The sequence below is a fragment of the Physeter macrocephalus genome, chromosome 10 (genome assembly GCF_002837175.3).
Source record: "Physeter macrocephalus isolate SW-GA chromosome 10, ASM283717v5, whole genome shotgun sequence".
NCBI classification, from domain to species: domain Eukaryota; kingdom Metazoa; phylum Chordata; class Mammalia; order Artiodactyla; family Physeteridae; genus Physeter; species Physeter macrocephalus.
Window position 1 is genome coordinate 19,041,770 of NC_041223.1, and position 22,189 is coordinate 19,063,958.

Consider the following 22,189-nt stretch of genomic DNA (forward strand, 5'->3'; position numbering starts at 1 on the left):
TATTGTTTCCAACTGGTACCAACCAGATCAGAGTACCAGTGTGGTGTGAGTGCTTCCTGAGTCATTAGGAAGGGGATTTTAATGTATTTAAGGGGAATAACCACATGTCACACTAGCCACGACTAGTTAAATTACAATATTTAAGGATAACAATTTTACATGAAGTACCAAAGTTTTGACTAGAAAAATAAACTGCTCAACAGAAACTTCCAGCTTTCTGTGGCGAAAAGGGTCTCAAAGCCTCCCTCGAACTTGAGGATAGGATACGGGAGACAAAAATACAGACTCATAAAACTACAGTGAGGCTGCAGGGAAAGTTTATTACCAGCCCAGGGTTCACACTGAAAGCCACAACTTCCAAGCCTTAACAAATCCTGAAGAACTGTCATTTTAAAAGATGTTAAAAAGGACATAAACATTATCCTGAATATGATGGCAACAACAACAGAAGCCTAAGTGTTCACAGGTGAAGGGGAAGAGCCCCTGGCGGGACACTGCTTCACCAGGGTCCCCTTTCGTCACAGGCTCCCAGGGGTGCCATCCTTGTTATTTTAAGGCACAGCCCTGAAGATTCACAGAGCAGCATATCCACCATCCGTGATCCAGTCTCAGGAATTTGCTTCCAACCGAATCAGGCTGCATCCGCAGGAGAGAAGCAGACGCCGAGTCAGCAACACTGGGATTTGTTCTGTTTTTTCACGGTCTCCTCATCCAGTTTAATTCTGCCGTCGTTTTCTTCATTAGGGAAGCTTTGGTGGTTGGCAAGAATGTTCTCCACTAGGAACCGGGATGCTTCATCTATGTTTATGTTATCCTGTAGTGCAGAAACAACCAGGATCAATTCTCAGGATCAATATTCTTAGAGGAAAGCATTAGAGTATTACCAGGAACTAGGAAAGTTTGTCAGAGGGGGCATTATAAGTGCGCCAGCTCCATCTCCTGCTCCAATACGAAAGTGTTTGCTAAGAGTTCAATGCTACTGAGTAATGTGACTGAGACATTCTTCTTTTTACAAAGGATCACTCTTTCTGATGTTCTGTTTTTTAATGTTTTAAACTTTTGCCACTGAGGTTCAATGAACTATCTCCACGGTAAATGAGTCTTCATCCTGCTGTAGGTCGCCAGCCACATAAGTGAAAGCACAGAGATAAAAACAAAAACAAAAATCTGCCCTTGAACATCTACTTCAAGTACGCAGGATACATTGTGGAAAAAAAAAATGCTGAAGAGCTCAAACCACATTAAAATATGATAAATGCAACATGTCGCTTCCCCATCTCTGAGTGCAAATTATGACTTTTAGTTGACATGTATAAACTGAGCTGAAACAATGTTGCGGGTGTGATGCCCGTTAAGGGTGCTCTAGGAGTCACCAGCTATCACAACATTTGTGTGACTGATTCATAAGCTGTCGTTAAATATATGATACGTAACATATAGCAAAAACTGTGCTTCTTTTTAAAAGTATTTAACTTTTCATTTTAAAATAATTTCAGATTTACAGAAACATCGTAAAAGTAGTAAAAATTCCTATATATTCTTCACCCATATTCCTCAGACATTAACATCTTAGGCAACCAGAGTATAACTATCAAAATCAAGAAACCAGATGACAGTACTGTGCCAGCATTACTCTATCAACCTTGCTCGAATTTCATCAACTGTCTCCCTGCCCTGTTTCTGATGCAGGCGAGCAGCTGTATTTCGCGATCTGTCTCCTTGGTCTCCTTGAATCTGGAACAGGTCCTCGGTCTCCTTGCCTTTCATGACCTTGACACCCTCAGAGAGTACTGGCCAGAGACTATCCCTCAGTATGGATCTGTCTGATGTTCCCGTATCATGAAATTCAAGTCACGCATTGTTGGCAGGAATAAGACATACATGATGTGCCCTTCTCAGTGTATGAGGAGGCATACTTGCTTGAAGTCATGTCTGCCAGGCTTCTCCACTGAAAAGTTACTATTTTTCACTCTGTACTCAGTACAAATATGTAAATATCCTGTTTTTCACCATACCTTTCCCTACGCATTTTGGCATCAATTAATTTTTCCCTAGAACAATTATTACTGTTGTGTTTAATGGTGACTTTCTATTTCCATCATTCCTTCTCCATTTATGATTTGGAGTTCTACTGTTAGGAAGAGCTTTCTCTTCTCTCCCATTTATTCATTTGTTTATTCATATCATGGATTATTATTTTATTCTATGTATTAAGTCCATTACAATAATTATTTATTTTGTTGCTCAAATCGTCTTAGGTTTTGGAGCTCCTATAAGCAGGCTCCTGTGTCTTTTTGACGCATCTCCGTCACTTTGTGAGCGTTTCCTTACCTTCCGGCACCACAAAATATCTCAGGCACATCTTTACTTTCCTTGTCCTACTAGTCGTGAAATCAGTCATTTCTCCAGGGAGACTCAGTTCTTTTTATTGGATAACAGTATTTAAAAACCAAATTCTAAGGACTTGCAAAGCTCATTGGTTCTGTGCTGTCATTGCTTCTAATCCTCTTCAGCGGACACACCCAGTAAATATGTATGTATCCATACACGTACTGGTATCTGCTTCTATGTTTGTGTAGGTATGTGTACATGTATGTGCATGTGTGTGTATATGCACACACATATACACATTAATACAGAATTTATATATGTGTGTATATATATATATACATATATATTGACTTTTCCAATTCCAGTCCAGTACCACGAGGTTCATTCTAGCCTTCTCCGTTATTTGTTATACCTTTCTCAGACAGTGAGAACTCTGCAAGACCTCTGCTATTTATTCAGGTATCTTTTCTAGCACCAACACAAGCTTTTTTTTTTTACCTCCACTCCCAAGATAAGCATTAACTTTAATTAACGTATTGATCTTTAAATGCCCAAATGTCCCTCAGTCCCCACCATCCCCATTATACCGAATAATTATAATGTTCTCTTACTGCATTTAATTGTTATTGATCAGGAACAGAAAGTCCCACATTGTAGTGTAATTAGTCACACATTCTCATATTGGAAATCCATTATTTTCCATAAAGGTGAAAAGATGAAGTTCATGAATTCAAACTTGCCTTTTGGCTGTGTTTGTATCAGAATTCAGATCACTGGTATTCTAGCAGAAATCAGATTTGAAGTTAGCTGCTGGCCAGCTCAGAAGCATAGGTATTAGTGACAATTGGGTGGTACTTTAAGCCTTGACTAAAATTTTTAACAAAAATTTTATATTACTGTTACTCTCTTGAAATACTCCTGGTTTACCACTAAGGAAATTTTGCAGAAGGTGTTTCTAATATATTTGTAGGAAGGCACAGAACATATGAATGTTTTTCTTTTCACCTCTACATGTAACCCTGTCCATAGATATCATGAAGCTGATGACTTATACATTCTCAGGTGACAGGCCACATGATACTATTGTTTATGACTCTTCCTTCTAGACTCTGGGGAGAAATTTAGATTTATTACCTGAATGATTAATTCAAATAAAACCAGAAGAGGAAATTTTATCTGTAATATATTCATCTTCTCCACCAAATCTCATGCTCTAATAAACACTTACACATAACCACTAATTTTTTTCTAACAAAGCCGGGAAGTAAAGCAAATCCCCACAGATGCAGAGAGCAGACAGAGGGCATGGCTTCCAAAACAAGTGCCTCTATAAAAAGCCTTGCCTTCTGCAATCTCTTCCTTCCTGTTTGGCTAAGTGCTCATGCAGCAACCCTGGTCTTCATCTCTCTTCCACTACTACTTTTTATTTATGAAACTAAATTTTAAGATACTAGAATATATTTGTTTAAACAAATAGCCTTTAGCTTAGGAGTAAACACTTCTGTCTTCAGCAGACACTATTTTTTTCCAGTGACCCCACCATCACAATATTTTCAGAGCACTTTTTGTGTAGTCTCCCACAGCTTTGCTTTCATTATTCTGATCATCAGTGGCAGCAAATAATCTTCCACTTTTAGGATGGGTTTCTGGTAAAGCTAAAAGTAACCTGGTAATAAGTAAGTAGGTCATTTGGAGAAACAATGCATTTTTTTTTTTTTTTTGATATATACAAGAAATTCACAGAAGGCATACTAAAAGCTGGAACTGTGTTAAGATTATATCAAATTCATGGTTTTGAGTTTGCCATCACAGAATTTTGCTAATAATTCATCATCCTCTCATGTCTGAATGTTACTGGACCTCTAAAGTGAAACTTCCAATGCACATAAACCCCCTCCAGCACAATATTTTGTGCTTGGTATTGTCACCTTTGCTTTCGTGTATATTTAGACCGTTAGGATTTTCAACAGCCAATGTGTTTTTGTTTTTCTTCAAAAAACATTTTATCCAGCTTCCCATAATGGCTGAAAGAAAAAATTCTCACTCTACTATTCATCAAGAAGTATGTCACAAATATTGATAATTTCCTCTTGTTCAAATTTTCCTACACATTTGATCTAAAACTCTTCAAACATCATCTGAATACATCTTCTCTCTGACCTTTTCAATGTCTGTTAGACCTGCACATGACTTACATCTTCCCTAGGGACAACTATGTACCTAAGTTTTATTAAGCCTTCCGTAAAAATCAAAACTAGTTGTGCTTGACAATATACCTCATACCCCACAAACTCCAGGTACATGGAAAGTACTTCATTTAAGGACTCAAACTCATAGAAAATGTCATTTGTTCTTTGCTCTAATAATAGTCATTTTTATTTTAATGTAAAATCTGCCCTTCTATTCACCTCTCCACTAGCCAATTCTGAAAGCAGTCCTGCTGCTGAGTGAAAGAAGCTATAACATATCCATGCTACGCTTCACCTTTTACTAAGTTTCCAAAAACCACTCAGGTAAATCCATCTAAATACTTTAAAGTTACAGGTCAGATTTACGAATTAACAGCAGAGCAGATAACAAACGCACAGCAGACCTCACCTTTGCAGAGGTTTCAAACCATCCAGTGAAGCCATGTTCTTTGCAAAACTGGTCCATCTGGGGAGTATTCTGGCCACTGTCTTTTTTCTGGTCACATTTGTTAGCTAAGAGGACAGCAGGAATAGGGTTGCCATTTGGAAGATGGACTTTACTATCCAGATCATTTTTCCATTTTAAAACGGCTTCAAACGTGGAACCTCTCGATATATCAAAGACAACGAAAGCACCAACAGCTTCTTTGTAATATACTCGGGTCATGTTGCCAAACCGTTCCTGTCCTAGAAGTAAGTATAATAAGAGATTAAAAACTTATACTTCGGAAAGAGGCGATATTTAGTTATAATCCTTTTGACCCTAAGAATAATGCTATAAACACATATCTGTCATTCCATAGCACCGTAAACTGGTAGCATTAAGGACATACACACAGAACCACGAACCACGAGGCAGAAGCGGCTGATCATGTGGTCCGAGTACACAGTTACCCAGTTTTATGTTCTGTGCATGTACCCCACATTCTCCATAAACACCGAGATGACAGTTCGTAAAGCTACAGAGTCCATCATTTCCCCCTCCACTTTTCTTGGTCTAAGAGAAGAGAGGTACTAAAGGAAAAAAGAAAGTTGGGAGTGGAGGGAAGAGACAAGAATAGAAGAAAATAAGACTTGCAGGAAGGAGATAAGTGTGGTGGGTAAAATGCTAGTTAAAAAGATTAGGACTGAACATGAGATAAAAGAACTCATGTTCTTTTTTTTTTTGCGGTACGCGGGCCTCTCACTGTTGTGGCCTCTCCCGTTGCGGAGCACAGGCTCCAGACGCGCAGGCTCAGCCGCCATGGCTCACGGGCCCAGCCGCTCCGCGGCATGTGGGATCCTCGCGGACCGGGGCACGAACCCGCGTCCCCTGCATCGGCAGGCGGGCTCTCAACCACTGCGCCACCAGGGAAGCCCCGGAACTCATGTTCTTAACTCCTCTTCCCTTCACATCTCCAGCCAAACCCGCTTTCGATTCAAAATGCAAGACTGCTCTCCTCTAAGAAGGCAGACATGCAAACCCACTATTTTATGGTTTTCCCCTTTAATTTAGAATAGAGGGTGGGGTGCCAAACTAGTCAACGTACAGAAATCCAGAAGTTATAAAAAGCTATTCAGCTCTAGTGGCTTTTGTTTTGTTCATAGAATCATCTATAAATCCCTTCAAATATTTCTTTTTACCAACCATGCTAAAGCATATTCAAGTCTGTATTCATATTAACTTTCTTTTTAAAGCATAAGAAAATCAGAAATGTATGTGGCAAGGCATTTTTGAGGAGGACCTTGTGGCTTAGAATATCCATTTCCTTAGGTTTCAGAGCCAGGATTCGAAGCTCCCTGACAGTCTCAGCAGCAGAGGGTGTGCTTGCTAACATCACCATATGTGACGAATCAAAACAGTGCCAAATACACTGTTAAGCAAATGAAAAATAAAGGCACAAACTGGGAGGGAAAAAAAAATACAGATCCTATATCTGATTAAAAAAATTTGTACTCGAATCAAAACAGTGCCAATTACACTGTTAAGCAAATGAAAAATAAAGGCACGAACTGGGAGGAAAAAAAAATACAGATCCTATATCTGATTAAAAAAATTTGTACTCAGAATACAAAGAGCTCTCAAAACTCCAAAGATTAAAAAAATTTAATAAAGTAAGCCAAAGATTGGAACAGTTTACCAAAGAATTTATATGATGATAAATAAGCATAAGAAATGATGCTCAGAATTATTAACCATCGGGGAAATGCAAATTTAAACCACAATGAGCTGATCCTTTATACCCACAACAATGGCTATAATTTAAAAGTCTGACTATACCAAGTGTTGGTGAAGATGTGGAACAACTGGAGCTCTCATAAACTGCTGGTAAGAATAATACTTTAAAATAGTACAACCATGTTGGGAAACAATTTGATACTTTCTTAAAAATGTAAACATATACCTACCATACAACAAACCCATTCCATTCTGAGGTATTTGCAAACAAAATGAAAACACATGTCTATAAAAAGGCATGTTCATGAATGCTCATAGCAGCTTTATTTTTAATAGCCCCAAACTGGAAGCAACCCAAATGTCTATTTACATACTAATGAATAGACTATGGTATATCCATACAATGGAATACAACTCAACAATAGAAAGGAAAGGAACTATGGATACAAGTAACAACATGGATGAATCTCAAAATAATTATGCTGAGTCAAAAAAGCCAGATGAAGGAGAGAATAGGTAATAATATGAGTCCCTTTATATCAAATTCTAAAAAATCAGAAGCTATAGTGATACAGTAAGAGAAAGCAGATCAATGATTGCCTTGGGCAAGGCAGGAGGATGGATTACAAAAGAGCTAGAGCAAATAGCTTTCAGGTGATGAAAATATTTGCAATCTTGATTATAGTGATGTTTCAAAAGGGTATACATATGTCAAAACTTATAAAATTGTACAGTGTATTGTATGTTAACTACACAACAATAAAGTCATAAAAAACAATACCTACCTCATATGGTCATTGGAAGGGTTAAATGTAAAATGCCTGCCTGGGATTTTTTTAGGGCTGAGTTTGGCAAACTATAGCTCATGGCCAAACCCAGCTAAATAAAATTCTAGAGAATAGCCATCCTCATCCGTTCATGTATTATATGCCTGTTTTTACTCTATAATGGCAGAGCTGCGTAGTTGCAACAGAGAGTAAATGGCTCACAAAACCTAGAATAATTGCTATCAGGAAGTTTACAGAAAAAATTTAATGATTTCTGTTCTAGGGGGTTAGGAACAGTCTATACCTTGAACTGGAAGTGGTATATAAAAATTCATGAAGGTATACACTTAAGGTCTCTGCATGTAGGTTATACTGCAAGTTCAAAGAGTGTAAAAAGCCAGGTCATAGTAAACACTGAATAACTATTAGCTAAACATTATCATTAAGTGCTCAGTAAATGTAGTGCACGATGAAACCCTGAGTATCCTTTTGTAAATGGTGCTGATTACACATGGCAAAGCCTTAAACTATTAGCTAGTTATGTGTTGTACCCTGTAGTGGTGAAAACAGCTTGCAGAGGAAAATGAACTTGAGGAAAGCACAACTGTACTAGAGAATCAAATAGCAAGCACCCAACAGTCAAGTTACCCCAGGAAATAACTTTCTCTGCCTAAATCAGCCAACTGTCTTTAGAGATCTTTAGGGGTCATCAAAGTCCCACCCAGCTCTCACTTCGGATGTTTTAGGTTTCTATATTATAAATTTAATGCTAAAATGATTTTCTAAAAGATTCTGCAATCACCAAATCTAGACAGCAACGGGGATCAAATGTAAATGACCCAGCATCACAAGGCCAAGTCCATGCATTTAGCTTATTCTCCAAAAGAGTAATAAAATATATTTCCTATTCTACTGAGTTCATAATCTCTTTTTTAAAATTCAAAAGTAATCCATTAATGCTTCAGAGATATTCTCGAACTGGTAAAAACAAGTAAAAAACAAAAGTTTCTAAAACATATGAAGTTTAATTAGGGAGTGGAGAAGATAAGATGAATTCATTTAAAATAATAATCTTAACATAAAATTAAAGGTTTTTCTCCAAAAACCTAACCAGGTGAAACCTAGATTTAACTATGCTGTTTTAAAGGTTTAAATGCACAGATTTGCTAAGCTCTTTCAGTTGTTAAACTGGGAAGTAAAGTAAACTTTGCTACTAGAGTATGAGTTGCATCCTGTATCTTTGGGTAATTTTAGCTATTCCTTTATTATTGTCTAAAACAAAGGAGTCCAGTGGAAAACAAAACTAATGTTCATGAATATTCCATCCTCCTCCACTTCTAAACACATGGAGGAGCACACTGTTCTGCCCCCACTAAATCAGTTGTGTCCATGGACTAGTCCTGGCCGATGAAATGTGAACAGAAGTGTTGCTCTCCAGCAGAATCACTTGTCCTGAAGCAGCAAGGCTGAACCCCAATTTTGAGATGATAGTATCAGATGGTAGGGCCCCTGTCAGCCTGGGTCTCCAAGTGGCTCCAGTGAAAAATCATCCTCACGTTCCTCACCATCCCTCCCACCTCTGTTCCCCATTGTGGACAAGTAAAAAGCACGAGAAATAATCATTTTAATGCTGTTGAGCCCCAACATAACCTAGTGTATCTTAGCTGGTACAACTCCCAAATATCTTTTTATCTCTTCTATCTGATCTCAACTAAAAAATATGTATTACGTTCCTGCTGTGTACCAGGCACTGTGCTAGACACTGAAGAAAATAACGAAAACAGTGAATATGATCTTAAGGATCTCACAGTCTATTTGAGGAAACAGACAAAATGACACCATGATGTGTTAGGTATAATCAGGGATACAAAGAGCATATTATTGTATCAAACAAGGGGATGTTATTCATTGAGGTGAGCTAATCTTACGAGTCTTTTTGAAAGATACATTATCAAGAAATGCCATTCAAATGCTAACTCATCATGAAAATATAGTATCTTCATAAACTTTATTTCCATGCTGTGACTTTCAGGCTGCACGCCCATGGGGGTGGCCAGCCTAGTCAAAGCCATGTTAACTGCTCGAGGCAGTTTCCCAGGAGCTCTGAGCCATCCCCAAGAGAAACACGAATTCTCCTACTTCCCCTTTCACAGCACATCAGAAGTCAGCCCTTCCTAGGTTCAAAGAAGGGCTAAGGATCAAACTAATGGGAAAGACTTTCACATCCAAACTAGAATTGCATTAGAATTCCATACACTCTTAGATTTCTTTTAAAAATTTTAGAAAAGAAAATAAAAAAATACTCTGAGGGGGGCAGCCAATCAACCATTTTAAGTTTAGCCTGAGAAATCTTTATTATTCTAGGATTCTACTTTCTGCAAATACATATATAAAAGTAGGAGATTTCTGCCATGCTGAATGCTCCTGGATTGTGCCCTGTGACGGGAGCGGACTGGGTAGAAGGGAAAGTCTAGAGTTATTAAATGTAAAGACAGCTGCACGTGTTTTGTTTCATGGCGTGTGTGTATAGCGTTAAAGCGTATAGCAATATGGAAACTCAGCAGAACCTGGGAGACCTCCCTCTTACTAGGTCTGTAGAAGTAGTTCAGACAGGGTGGGGAGAATGCTAAGCAACACCACCTTCTGTGACCAGAGCTGTAATCGTCTCTTACAGGAAGGGGAGGGACCACTTTATGCTTTCCTGACAAAACACTGTAATGGACAATATTGTAACTGGAAAATGACACTCCAGATCATCTAGTCGAACCTCTCTTATTTTATAGATGAGAAAATAAAATCCCAGGGAGATGACAGTACTCAAATTTCTTAGGGTGACTTGTTATCAAATGTACTACTGTCTGATCTGTTAGCCACGTATTTTCTGGAGTATATATTGCTCCACATGGCCCTGCGTTTCCAAATAGATCCAAGGTGCGATGAGCCTGGGAGTGACCTTCCTTAAGGACAGCACAGCCCTGCTACAAAAGTTACAGCCTTGCTCTATGTCCCCTAGTGCGTTACCACAGCAGATAAGGAAGTGCCCCACTGCTAACTGCATTAGCTATGCTGATTCTAGGGACAGGGTTTTTCATCCATACTGCTGTGGACACATTGCCTGAATATTCCAAATGGCTCTGAAATGCGTTATCCTTTAAAAAGATGTGTTACTTCCTTCTCTAGGAGAAGGAACCCTGATTATAGCTAGATATCTTGGCAATGAGAAAGGGAAAAAAAGAGCACAGTGCTAGTCATCTAGGCTCGAAGACATTTAAAAATGCACGACTTTGTACATACTGAAATGGATGACCTGTAAGGTACATAATGCAGGCAAAAGGATTAAAATGCTTATCTAATATTTGGAGTATCCAACACTAATGGCTTTGAAAAGGAGTTGAGATAATTTAATACATTTCCAGGAATACATATCCCAATCAAGGAAAAAAACCCCACAAAACAGTATGCCTTATCTCTTTATAGCGCATGCAAATTTTCAAAAGGGAAGTATTTCCTCTCTGATTTGAAAAGGAAAGTACTGCATTTTGAACTGCTATCAGAAACACATGCCAGAGATGCTTTCTCTTATGATTTTAATCACTGGTTTCATTTTTTTAAACGTTTGTCTCAATATTTTACGTTCATGCCCCCATTTGATAAATAAGCTAAATGTCTCTTAATGTTATTTGAAACTCAAACTATAAATTACACAATGAAAAATAAATCTGAGCAAGAGGACAATTAGTGCTTAGCTGTTCAAGTATAAATGCTTATCTTCTCCCACCAAGAATTACTGAGCTACATATTCTTGCTCAAGGTGATTGGGAGAAAATGTATAGTTTCTAGTCAGTGCATATAAAGTCCTTTAAAAACAAATCCTTAAAATTCAGTGTGCATTTCAGAGATGAAGCGCTTCTAACAAGCTTGTGTGGGTGGTGGGTAACTGATCAAGACCCAGTCAAAATTTAATTTAAGTCCAGTCATTGGTTCTAGAAGGATAATTATCTATCCACTAAAAATTTTTATAGCTTGATACAGGTAATAATGTGATGTCATAATGGGTCTTGGGTTTTATATGTAAGAGGTTACAATTTGTAGTCACATAGGTTTTTGTTATTTTTAGGGCATCCAGTTAATGACTCATTATACTACTACTTTATAAAGCCCTTATAAACGTGCCCCAGCATTACACTTAAATATTTAACATATAAAATTATATGTTAAATATAAAAACTATAGGTATTGTGAGAAGAAAATAACACTTTCTTAAAGAACTACCATAATACTGACCAATAAAACAATGTAACTAAAAACAGACTGTATTGCTAGTTGCCCATTTTCCCCCCACTGGCTTATGCAATTTTCCATAAAACAAGTGGCTGTATTCTCCACAGATAAAACGAGTCTAAAAGCTAATGCATCAAATTAGCACCATATGAGTTTGGATTTGATATGTACTGAGTTTCATATTTTAATATTGTACCATGAAGAAGGTAAAAGGAGTCACATGATTTTACACAATACCATTCGTCTGGTTTTCCTTTTTGTCATGTGTAGATGAGAGGGAGATAATACAACATGACAATGTAACCTTTGGAATGAAAAATATCTGGATCCATGCCCTAACTCTGCAAGTTACAGGTGTACAGACCTTAGGAAAATCCCCTAATCTTCCTGAGTCTCAGTTTACTCAACTATAAACTGAGAATCATTCTCATTTCTCCAGATTATCATAAGTATAAATGAGAATAAAAGTAAATTGAATGACAGTGACTATAAAACAGCTTTTAATAAATGTTAACTGTTATTATGTGAGAGGGTCAAATACCAAAATTTCCTAACTCTGGGATTCTATCCTTACATTTGGAAATATATTTCCACTTGGAAAAATAAGCTCTATAGGGGAAGAGGCAAAGCTGCCATTTAAATCATGTACGAAGCACCATTTTTGCTCATACCACCTTCTGTCAAGCAAAAGAGTAACAAAACTGAATCAAGAAAAACTTTTTAAATACCTAAACTAAAAGGAAAACAAACTCCTTTTGAGATGGTAGCAGTTTCACTAAGTAGTCTACAAAATTACCTATTCCCAAATACATGCCAGTTCAGAGTCTGGCTTTTTCTTTTGGCTAATTTGAAATGAGCAGCCTTCTGTGGTATTTAGGTCACAGTGTACGGTCTGTTTTTATTCAACTATTTACATCTTCGGTGGTGACTATAAAAATAACACCTGACTTTAATCAATTTAAAGGAAGGAAAAAAATCAAAATATCTTTTTGGTTTGTGTCCAAAGTCATAATCGTTTAAGAAGTTTGAGGTATTGGCTTTTTCCTTTCTTAAGCATTAAATGAGAGCAAGACATGTACCACCTTTGTCCTGTAATTTCTCTTGTCTACTTACATCACCTCTTGAGAGCCACATAGATAAGGAGCAGGTGATATGAACCAGACGGGAACTTAAGGGTCAGGGAAGGTGAGTGTGAAGGAGCCCGGGGAGCAGCAGACTTGTTCTGTGGAGTGCGGTGGGAGGGTAAGTCTGCTTGCAGCATGCAGCAGAGCCAAGACAGAACAACTGTTCTCAACTTTGGTATAAATCAGACTACCCATGGTGCTTGGCAAATTACACATTTCCAGGCCCTGCCTCTAGGAATTCTGATTTGGTAAGCATGGAGGATTGCTAGTTGCCTCTCCAATATCCCTTCACAGAATTTTATTTGGGAAAGCAATGTGTCCAATTTAAAAACAAACAGAAAAAGCCCTGGTTTTCTAGCTGCCCTTGCAGCAAGGCATGTGCGCTTGACTGGACCACAAAGACAAAGAATATGGCCAGGGAATAGCTGAGTGCTGAAATGTCAGCTTTGGTCCAGGAAGAATAAATGGTTCCGCTCACCAGCCGTGGACTGCTCAACTACAGACTTAGTAGGTGAGAGATTTAACTTCTCTCCTGTTAAACCATGATGTTTGGGGATGTTGGACAGATGAAGCCAATTCTGCTTATAGCTGATGCTAAGGAACCTGCATTTTAAGCACCTCAGATGAGTCTGACGGAGGAGGTCCCATATAATCACACTAAAAACCCCAATATATTTAGTTTAACTTCAAAGCAATCAAAAATCACTACGGAAGATGATTAAGGAAAATATCTGGGTAGAAGTGAGTGAAAAGAATGGGGAAGAAGAGAATGTAAGATCATCTGTCAATTAGAAAGACCAACAGAGAGCCTTAAACTAAAGCCCTGCTATCCATTTATTTTTATGCGGTTTGTCTCTCTCAGAATAAGAGTGAAGAAATCACATGTTTCTAGCATCGACTGCAAAAAGCTCTTTTGAAAATATAATTGAGTAGAATTCTAAAGCAACTTTTTCTTGATCTTTTGTCTCACCCTTCAGAAATCTCCCCACATATGTCAGCACTTTTTTCACCATCCAAGAGAAGATCTCTACAACCATAATACAACTGAAACTTGTCAACTTAGCCCACTCTCTATTACTTAAGTGTTGATTAAATGTGAAATCCTCACTATTTTGAGGATACGCTATTCTTGGCCTCCAAATCAAAGGCCTTCAAAGTTTTCTTCTTTGGAAGAGTACTTTCTCTCATCTCTCAATCTATTTTAGTAAGTGCTTAGAAATATGTATTAATCAGGTTTTTTATTTTCTATATTTTATGATGCTTTGACATCCTGGGGCCTTGCGGACCAAGGGAGGGACGGCCCCTCCTAGGGTTAGCTAGTTCTTAGAGAGAGCAAACAACTTGCTGAGAGCATGTCTTCGATATGCAAACCAACCAATCCCGAGTCCTTATCCTCTACCCGCTTTCTTTTTCCAGGCTCCTGCAGTCCAGGACATTATCCTCCTGCCCTGAATCACCTCATGGCCAGGTACTAGACAACTAGGGACCATCCCTATAGCCCAGAACAAACTGCAGTCTCTCAAACTATCCAATCCTAAGCTTGCTCAGCCTGCCTACACTGCCTTGTCCTTTTCTTGCTGCAAAAAACACAGTAAAGGCTCTAGCCCTTGCTTCCCTTTCTCCTTCTGCCTCCTGAACGACCCTGGTGCTTCCCTGCACGGCCCTGCGTCCTGCACGGTCCCCCTCCTTGGGAACCATGAGCAACAAGCTCTTTCTTTCAATGGCAACTGTCTCCTGATGTGTTGGCCTCATCACACTTGAATAAAAACAAAATCTTGAGTACCATTTAAAAGGGAATAAGAATCATTAAAATTTATATATCAAAAGCTTAAGAAAGTTGGAAGGTCAGGATAACATATACATGACGGATCAAATTTCTCCTAAAATATATCTGAAAATAACACTGCAGCCCTGGAATAATGCATGGCATTCAGGCTCAATCCATGAGATCAGCGTAGACCAGACAAATATCTGTAATTGTTACCTTGCTTTTCCAGGGTGTGCTCTGCAACCATATACCAATAAAAGAGCTTTGTTAACTTCAGAGAAGTCCACAGTTTGGAAACAGTCTTTCAAAATGTACAAAAAAAAGTGATGCAGCCAATCAAAAAGTGTCTGCTTTGGAAGCAGTATGCTTCAGAATTAAGTATAAGAACTGGAAATTCTGGATTGATGACATAAAGATATGGTAATTATTCAAATATGAGTCATATGCTCTAAAATAGGGATGACCAGAACATTTGCAAATTTAGAGAAAAGTTAACGCTACTGTTTTGAATCCAGTGAACCAAAAATCCACTGTGCTACTTGACAGAGACATGAGTCTTGTCTCTGTACGGTGCCATGGATTACCTGTGTTTTCTCGGTCAACTTACCAAACCTCCCTGTATTTACACCATGGGGTCTCTGAAAGCCTATAATCCAGTTCAAACAATAGAATGATTAGGCAAATGGCTGGGAGCCAAGTCAAATTTTAGTACTTCTTATCAGCACTTGGCTGTCTCTACCTCTAACCGGAGCACCTTTTAGCTTACGTGGACTAATTGAGGCAACTAAGAATGGTAACATATTCAAAAGGAGGAAAGGCAACAGGCATATCATTATCAGGGGAATTTTCATGTGCGATAACACAAATATGTTGTTATGTTGAAACTCCTGCTGCCTGGGCAATTGTGAAAGCACAGTCCATACTGGGGCACCCAAAGGTGTGCCAGAACTCACGAACTGAGGAAGATTTGAAGATGTAAAATGGGACAGTAGGCTTTGCTTGTAATTCTGCACAGAAATTGAGCCAGAATAAGGCTGAAGATGGCAAGATTGTACGGGTCAGATGTAATAAAGATTTTCTTTAATTCCTTTAAATGAGTTATTAAGCAACTGGCCCCCAATAAGCCCTAAGACAGTTACTGTAGTACTAAGACAGAGACTACAAATAACAGAGACTAATTCCTCAAAGCACTGCTTCTTCATATTTAGAAAAAAAAACTTGAATATTAATACTCCCTGACTGACAGATACTCTGAAGGTCAAGAAAGCATCAGAGATAATATTCCAGACTCTTGCTCATGAACAGTTGGAGGGTTATCAAAGAAGACAAGAAGAGATCACTAGATATAGTAATTGGCAATATGCAAGAGAGAACAAGAAAGACAGGATCAACATTCTATTTTCAGATGTGCATCAAAAAACAAAAGTGAATCTAACTATGGTTTATATAATTTATAACGTCTTCCAAGCATGCATTTTATGCTTTGGTAAACAATATTTACATGAATTCAGAATACATTGTTCCTGATTTGTTCTTTGGCCCAAAGGTGTATTACTCAGATTTTTATAAAGAAATTTTGATCCTTAAAAGTGGAGGGTGGCAGAATAGCCCACCCCGCAAAAAGCCACTTTGGCATAAGAATTATTTGAACTAAAGGCACTTGAAAAACAGCAAGTGCACGAAGGGTGCTCTAATCTCCCCTTCTTCTTCCTTAAATGGGGAGATTAAACTCCCATGTGAAAGATGTCCTCCCTATACCGGAAGGAAGGAAACATTCTCATCACCAGAGATGGGGAGTCAAGCTGAGAGTATTCTACAGAAACAGATCTTGTTAAAATAACTCTTATCTTCCTTTAGCCTCCCATAGAGTTTGGTTATTTTTCTACAATTGCCTCTCTTTGTTCAACCTAGTATAAAAGCATTTATACTAGGTTGAACTTTTTGGGGTCTTCCTTTCCTTATAAAGGCTCCTGTGTCACGTAAAGCTTATATTAAATAAATTTCTGTTATTAATCTGTCTTACATTAACTCTCAGGCCCAGCTGAAAGCTCTAGGAGGGCAGAGATAAAATTCTGCCTCCTCTACAAAAACGATGAATACATGAAGACTGAATTATATTACATTAGATCTAAATGGACAAACTTAAGAAAAAAGAGAGATTTAGCCTAGACCAGCCATTCAACCTACCTGGAAAATTCTACAGTTGCTAATAGGCTTATAATAAGTAGTGGGCCAAATACTAATTCATCTATAATACATGTTAAAAGGAAGATCAGATGCTGCATCCTAATTCAGTATGCATTAGGTAAACTCTCTTTAAAATCTTATCAAAGACTTCACTATTTTAGTATATTTCAGTATGTATTGAGCCGCAGTCTTAAAGCAGATATGAAGTAAAAGACAGCAATTGCCTAACACAAAAATTATATTAAATTGCATCTGTATTTTAAAGCTACATTCATTTGATGTAATAAGGATTTGTAAGGCCTGTACCCAAGAGTCACTATGGTTCTCAATTTGAAGAGTTTAGCTTAAACTGCCTGGCCACATTTACAGAAAACATTTGGATAACTCCTGCCTGTCACACTTGCCAAAGCTTTCAAGTATAGAGACTTGACATAATTTCTTTAGCACCTTTCCCATCTCTAAAGCAACAACAAAAAAGCTACATAGTAATAACACCACACCTTAAGTTAGTCATATCAAGTGGCCAGCTCCACCTACTATTTTGCCATCAAGGACTATTTCCCTCCTTTGAGAATTAAATATGATTCAACTTTGTTACTACATAAGGCAAATATGTTTAGCCATGGGGAACTTTTTGGAGTGACCTTCAATTTGCCTTCATTACACATTACTACTTAATTCAAATGGTATGAGCTAGGATTCACTAGTAGCTCAAATATTCAAACCAAACCTAGTTAATGATGTAGCTCCCTAAACCTTAAGTTAAAGCCACAATATTTTTGCTCTTAGTTTCCTTATATATTAACACTGAAAACCTTATTTAAAAGATGAGCCTAATAATTTCCAATTATCTCATAAGTTTACCTCTAATCTTGATAATTGCTGGTGGGTACTTGCTGGATGGAATCCCTTTTGGAGATCTTAAAGGTCTGCTTTCCTTCCTGGAAAAGCTCAAGCTTTGGATTTAGGCAAAAGTGCAAGGATATTCCATCTAGGCCGCTATATACCCGAGTCTGGTAAAGACTGACTATGTCCCCTTTCTGGCAAAACAGATCTCTTCAAGAAGGATGAAAAAAGAGGTGATACCCAGGAAGAAAACTTACTCATGCTTTTGCTTTCCCAAGTCTCCAAATATAAGCTTCTTTCCTTGAAGCTTAAAAACACAACTGTGCCATAAAAATCTTTTATTTACCTGCAATAGGACCCAATCATAATTTAATCGCTAAATACCACATTATTTTACATGAAGAATAAGGCAAAGTCAACAATCCTCCTAGGCAGGGATTTAAAATCACCTTCATGGAAATTCACGGCTACACTGTATCACATAGTAAGGCAACCTTTAGAATCCATGACTTTGTCGAGAAGCAATACTATCATAAGAAGTCATAAGTGCACTATGAAAAAGCAGGAAGTGTTTCGAAAGAAGCCTCTGGCTTCAAAAGATGACTTTTCAAACGAACTTTTGGTTTTCTGTAACCAACAAAAACAACAAAAAGCTGAGCCCAAGGCTGATTATCCCCCTTTCTCTGAGGTGACATACATCAATTTATTCTCACATCCGAAGTAGAGAAGCCTGTTCTTAAATAAATGAGTATGTAAGTTATAATTCTTCAATACCTTATCATATGTAATAAGCTGTTGATGACAAGAGCACTACCCAGCAGACAGACCTGTGTCCCTGACTCTGCTACCAGTTGGGTGACCACACCTACAGGCTTCTGTTATGCAAGTGGAGGATGAAGGATGGTCTCTCCAACCCTGAACATGCTCCCATCCAAATGCTCTCTAATGCAGACTGACCTTAACATGGATGATGACCGAACAGGGTAACTCTTGGTACCACTTCCATATTTAAATTTTCCCAAAGTTAACGTCTTTTTCAATGTGCACATCCCACCCACCACACCAGCCAGAGTTCAAGTTTTCATACATTAGAGCAAGGAGAATATGTACCCCTCAACCAGGTATATTACGCTCCCAAATGACAACTGAGAGCAAATGCCAGGGAAATAAAACATTGCGGTTGGGGAGGCAGGAGTGGGGCTAGGTGCTGGTTTAGGGAGGGAAGAGGAGCATAAGGTTTCAAGAGAAACTTTCCCAAATCTTCGCCTGGGTGGCCTGCCCCAGGGATGAGAGCACGGTATATGAAGAATGGGGTTTCGCTCACAAGGAAGTGTCTCAGCCCCAAGGTGGGTGATGAAAAACCTTCCGAAAAGGAACCTGGTTTCTAGTCTTGGTTGTGTCACTAACCAGGAGCGTCACTTTGGGTAAGTCGTTCAACCACTCTGAACCTCAGTTCTCACCTGTGAAACGTTAAAGCGAATGAGAGGAGCCAGCCCCCTCCCTTCGCTCTTCCTTGTCAAGATTCAGAGTTAAACCTGGGGGTAAGACGGGAATAAAGACACGGACCTACTAGAGAATGGACTTGAGGACACGGGGAGGGGGAAGGGTAAGCTGGGACAAAGTGAGAGACTGGTATGGACACACATACACTACCAAATGTAAAATAGATAGCTAGTGGGAAGCAGCCGCATAGCACAGGGAGATCAGCTCGGTGCTTTATGACCACCTAGGGGGGTGGGATAGGGAGGGAGACGCAAGAGGGAAGAGATATGGGAACATATGTATAGCTGATTCACTTTGTTATACAGCAGAAACTAACACACCATTGTAAAGCAATTATACTCCAATAAAGATGTTAAAAAATTTTTTAAAAACTTGAAAAAAAAAGATTCAGAGTTAAAACTTCGGGAAAAGCCCCCATGGCTTTCTCACCTCTGGTCAGGTAAGAGCGCCAGAGCACAGGGCCTCCCCTCCGTCTCTTAAAAATAAGACAGCTCTCCACACACTAAGCTGAGGCATCTAACCAGGGTTATTAATTAATGCATTTATTTATCTTGTCCTGCTTTTAAATTCTTCGACTACTACTGCCTGTTCCACTGTCCTGATTCCTCTGGAGTCCACGCGAACCACATCCTTTTCCCTCTTTCTAAGTGGTTTACTCCCTTTCTTCTAAACTGACAAGGGCAGGCGAGTTCGGGCAGAGGACAGAGAAAGAAGAAAGGAGGCCGAAAGCAGCCGAGAGGCCCCTGGTTCCCGACGGCTGGAAACCCGGCGGGCGCCTCCTGCCCGCCGTGGGGTCCCCGCGCGTCCGCGGCTCGGGCCACCCGCTTACCCGCGATGTCCCACAGCTGAAGGCGCACCAGCGTCCTGCTGTCCCAGTTGAGGACCTTGAGAGCGAAGTCCACCCCGATGGTGGCCCGGTAGTGCTGCGAGAAGAGCTGGTGGACGTAGCGCTTGATGATGCTGGTCTTGCCCACGCCAAGTTCGCCGATGACCAGCACCTTGAAGAGGTGCTCGCGGGTCTCGGGCACCGTGGCGGCGGCCGCCCCCCGGCCCGGGTCCCCGGCTCCGCCGCCCGCCATGAGCGCCCCGGTCTCGCTCAGCCGGCCGGTCGCTCTCGGCAAGCTCGGGCTCCGCGCCGGGGCCCCCGCCCGGCCGCGCCCTCCCCGCGGCGCCCTGGGAGCCCCCGCCGGCCGTCGAAACTTCCCCGAGGCCGGCCGCCCTCCCCGCCGCGCGGCCGCAGCGCCTGACCGGTCACAGGACCCGGAACCCGCCGCCGCTCGCAGCCTGCGCGGGGCGGGGAAAGGGCTGGGGGGGGTGGCCTGGCTAGGGAGGCCGGGGTGAGGAAGCCTCTACCCGCCGCCGCCTGCGCTCCTGGCGGGCCGGGCCAGAACTCGGGGCACTTCCTATCTCCGGGCGTCCCCTCCTCGGGGCGGCGCTGAGCTCGGCCGCCCCCTGCTGGCCGCGGGGGAGCCGAGAACCCGGGGCCGACGGCGAGCGTTCCCAGAGCCGCGGTGAGCCCAGGCGGTTCAAGGTCAGGCCTCCGAGGCCGGCGGTGAACGCCCCCGGGGCAGAGCGCGGAGGGGCGTTAGGTGGTTGTCCAGGGGGCCGACCCCAGCCTGGAAGGCGCGGGCCTGGGAATCAGCCTCCTTCCCTGGCTCGGGCCTGAGGGAGTTTAACACCTGGAGATCATTGTCTTTGATCTCCAGCGGCCCACTTTAGAAGTAGAAAGAGTGGACGGATGACTCTGAACTCGACAAAGGACTGAAAACGCTTTTGTATAAACGAAGGAGTGAGTCTGAGGAAGAAGACACAAGGTCTCCAAAACGATCTTGTTTTACTTCCTCAGCAAACCACAAAAGCCTTTTTAAGTGTTCCGGTGGTAGAGGCTCTGAGACAGATCCTAGGAATGGACTGAAATACAGTATTGAGGACTTTTATTTCAAAGGAGAAAGATAGGAAGCCTTACGTTTCCTGCCGTGTTTATAAAATTGAGGGCTGCCCTGCATAAGGTTTAGAAACACCTGGAGCTGATAGCCTCTGGTAGCTTCCTTAAATAAACTAAAGCAGCTGCTCACCCTATCCTCACTCTTACAATCATTGAAAAATGTTTTTCAGAAGTGGAGGCGTTTTAAAATTTAGAAGTCAAGGTGGGAGTAAAACCTTCAATAGAATAGCTACTGAAAAATCGTGGCTATGTCTCTAACGACGTTTTATGGCCAAATAGCGTATGGCTTTTATGCTCACTCAGCTAAAGCCCATCCAGTACATCTCCAGCTTGGGGAAAGAGGAAATCTTCCAATTACTGCCAGAAGTGCAGCATATTGTTCCATACATACGTATTACCATAAATTTTTATGGCTTTTATTTTTTTTCTTTAACCCTCTTAGGTTTCCACTGGCGATAAAAATAGAATTGGGGTGCTAAATATCACATGTGGTAAATGATTTAAAATTAGAAATTGTCCCAGCTAAAGGAAGGATAATGTCTTGGATCTGGTGGTTCTCAAACTTGAGTGTTAAGGGTTTGTTACAACAGATTGCACAGTAGGCCCATATCCAGAGAGGTTCTGATTCAGTAGATCTGGGGTGGAGCCAGGTAATTTGCATTTCAAACAAGTTCCTAGGTGATGCTAATGCTGCAGGTTTAGGTGCACAGTGGTTTGGATCAGTACTTACTTCTCAAACTTAAAAGTTCATATGAATCATCTAGGATCTTGTAAAAGTGCAGATTAAGTGTATGGGGCATGGAGCCTGAGATTTAGAATTTCAGATAAATTCCCAGGTGATGTGAATGCTGTGAGTGGACCACACTTTGATCAGTAAGGGTTTAGACTAGAATTCAGTAGTTCCCACATTTACTTTGTATCTGACTCACTTGATGTTATGGACTGAATGTTTCTGTCCCCCAAATTTGAATGTTTAAATCCCAGCCCCCAATATGATGGGATTAAGAAGTGGGCCTTTCAGAGGTCATGAAGGTAGAGCTCTTATGAATGAGATTAGTGCCCTTGGAAAAGAGGACACAGCAAGAAGACA

At 40.3% G+C, this 22,189-nt stretch overlaps 1 protein-coding gene across 1 annotated transcript; it reads right to left on the minus strand.

The window, feature by feature from the left end:
* Nucleotides 1-300: 300 nt before the first annotated feature.
* RAB32 (RAB32, member RAS oncogene family) lies at nucleotides 301-20,451 on the minus strand. The gene is made up of 3 exons (XM_007103492.2): nucleotides 19,984-20,451; nucleotides 4,930-5,207; nucleotides 301-814 (listed from the first exon to the last, which is right to left on the minus strand). Exons 1-3 carry the CDS (start codon nucleotides 20,231-20,233, stop codon nucleotides 668-670), a joined length of 675 nt encoding a protein of 224 aa, XP_007103554.1. The 5' UTR covers nucleotides 20,234-20,451; the 3' UTR covers nucleotides 301-667.
* Between the last annotated feature and the right edge of the window lie 1,738 nt (nucleotides 20,452-22,189).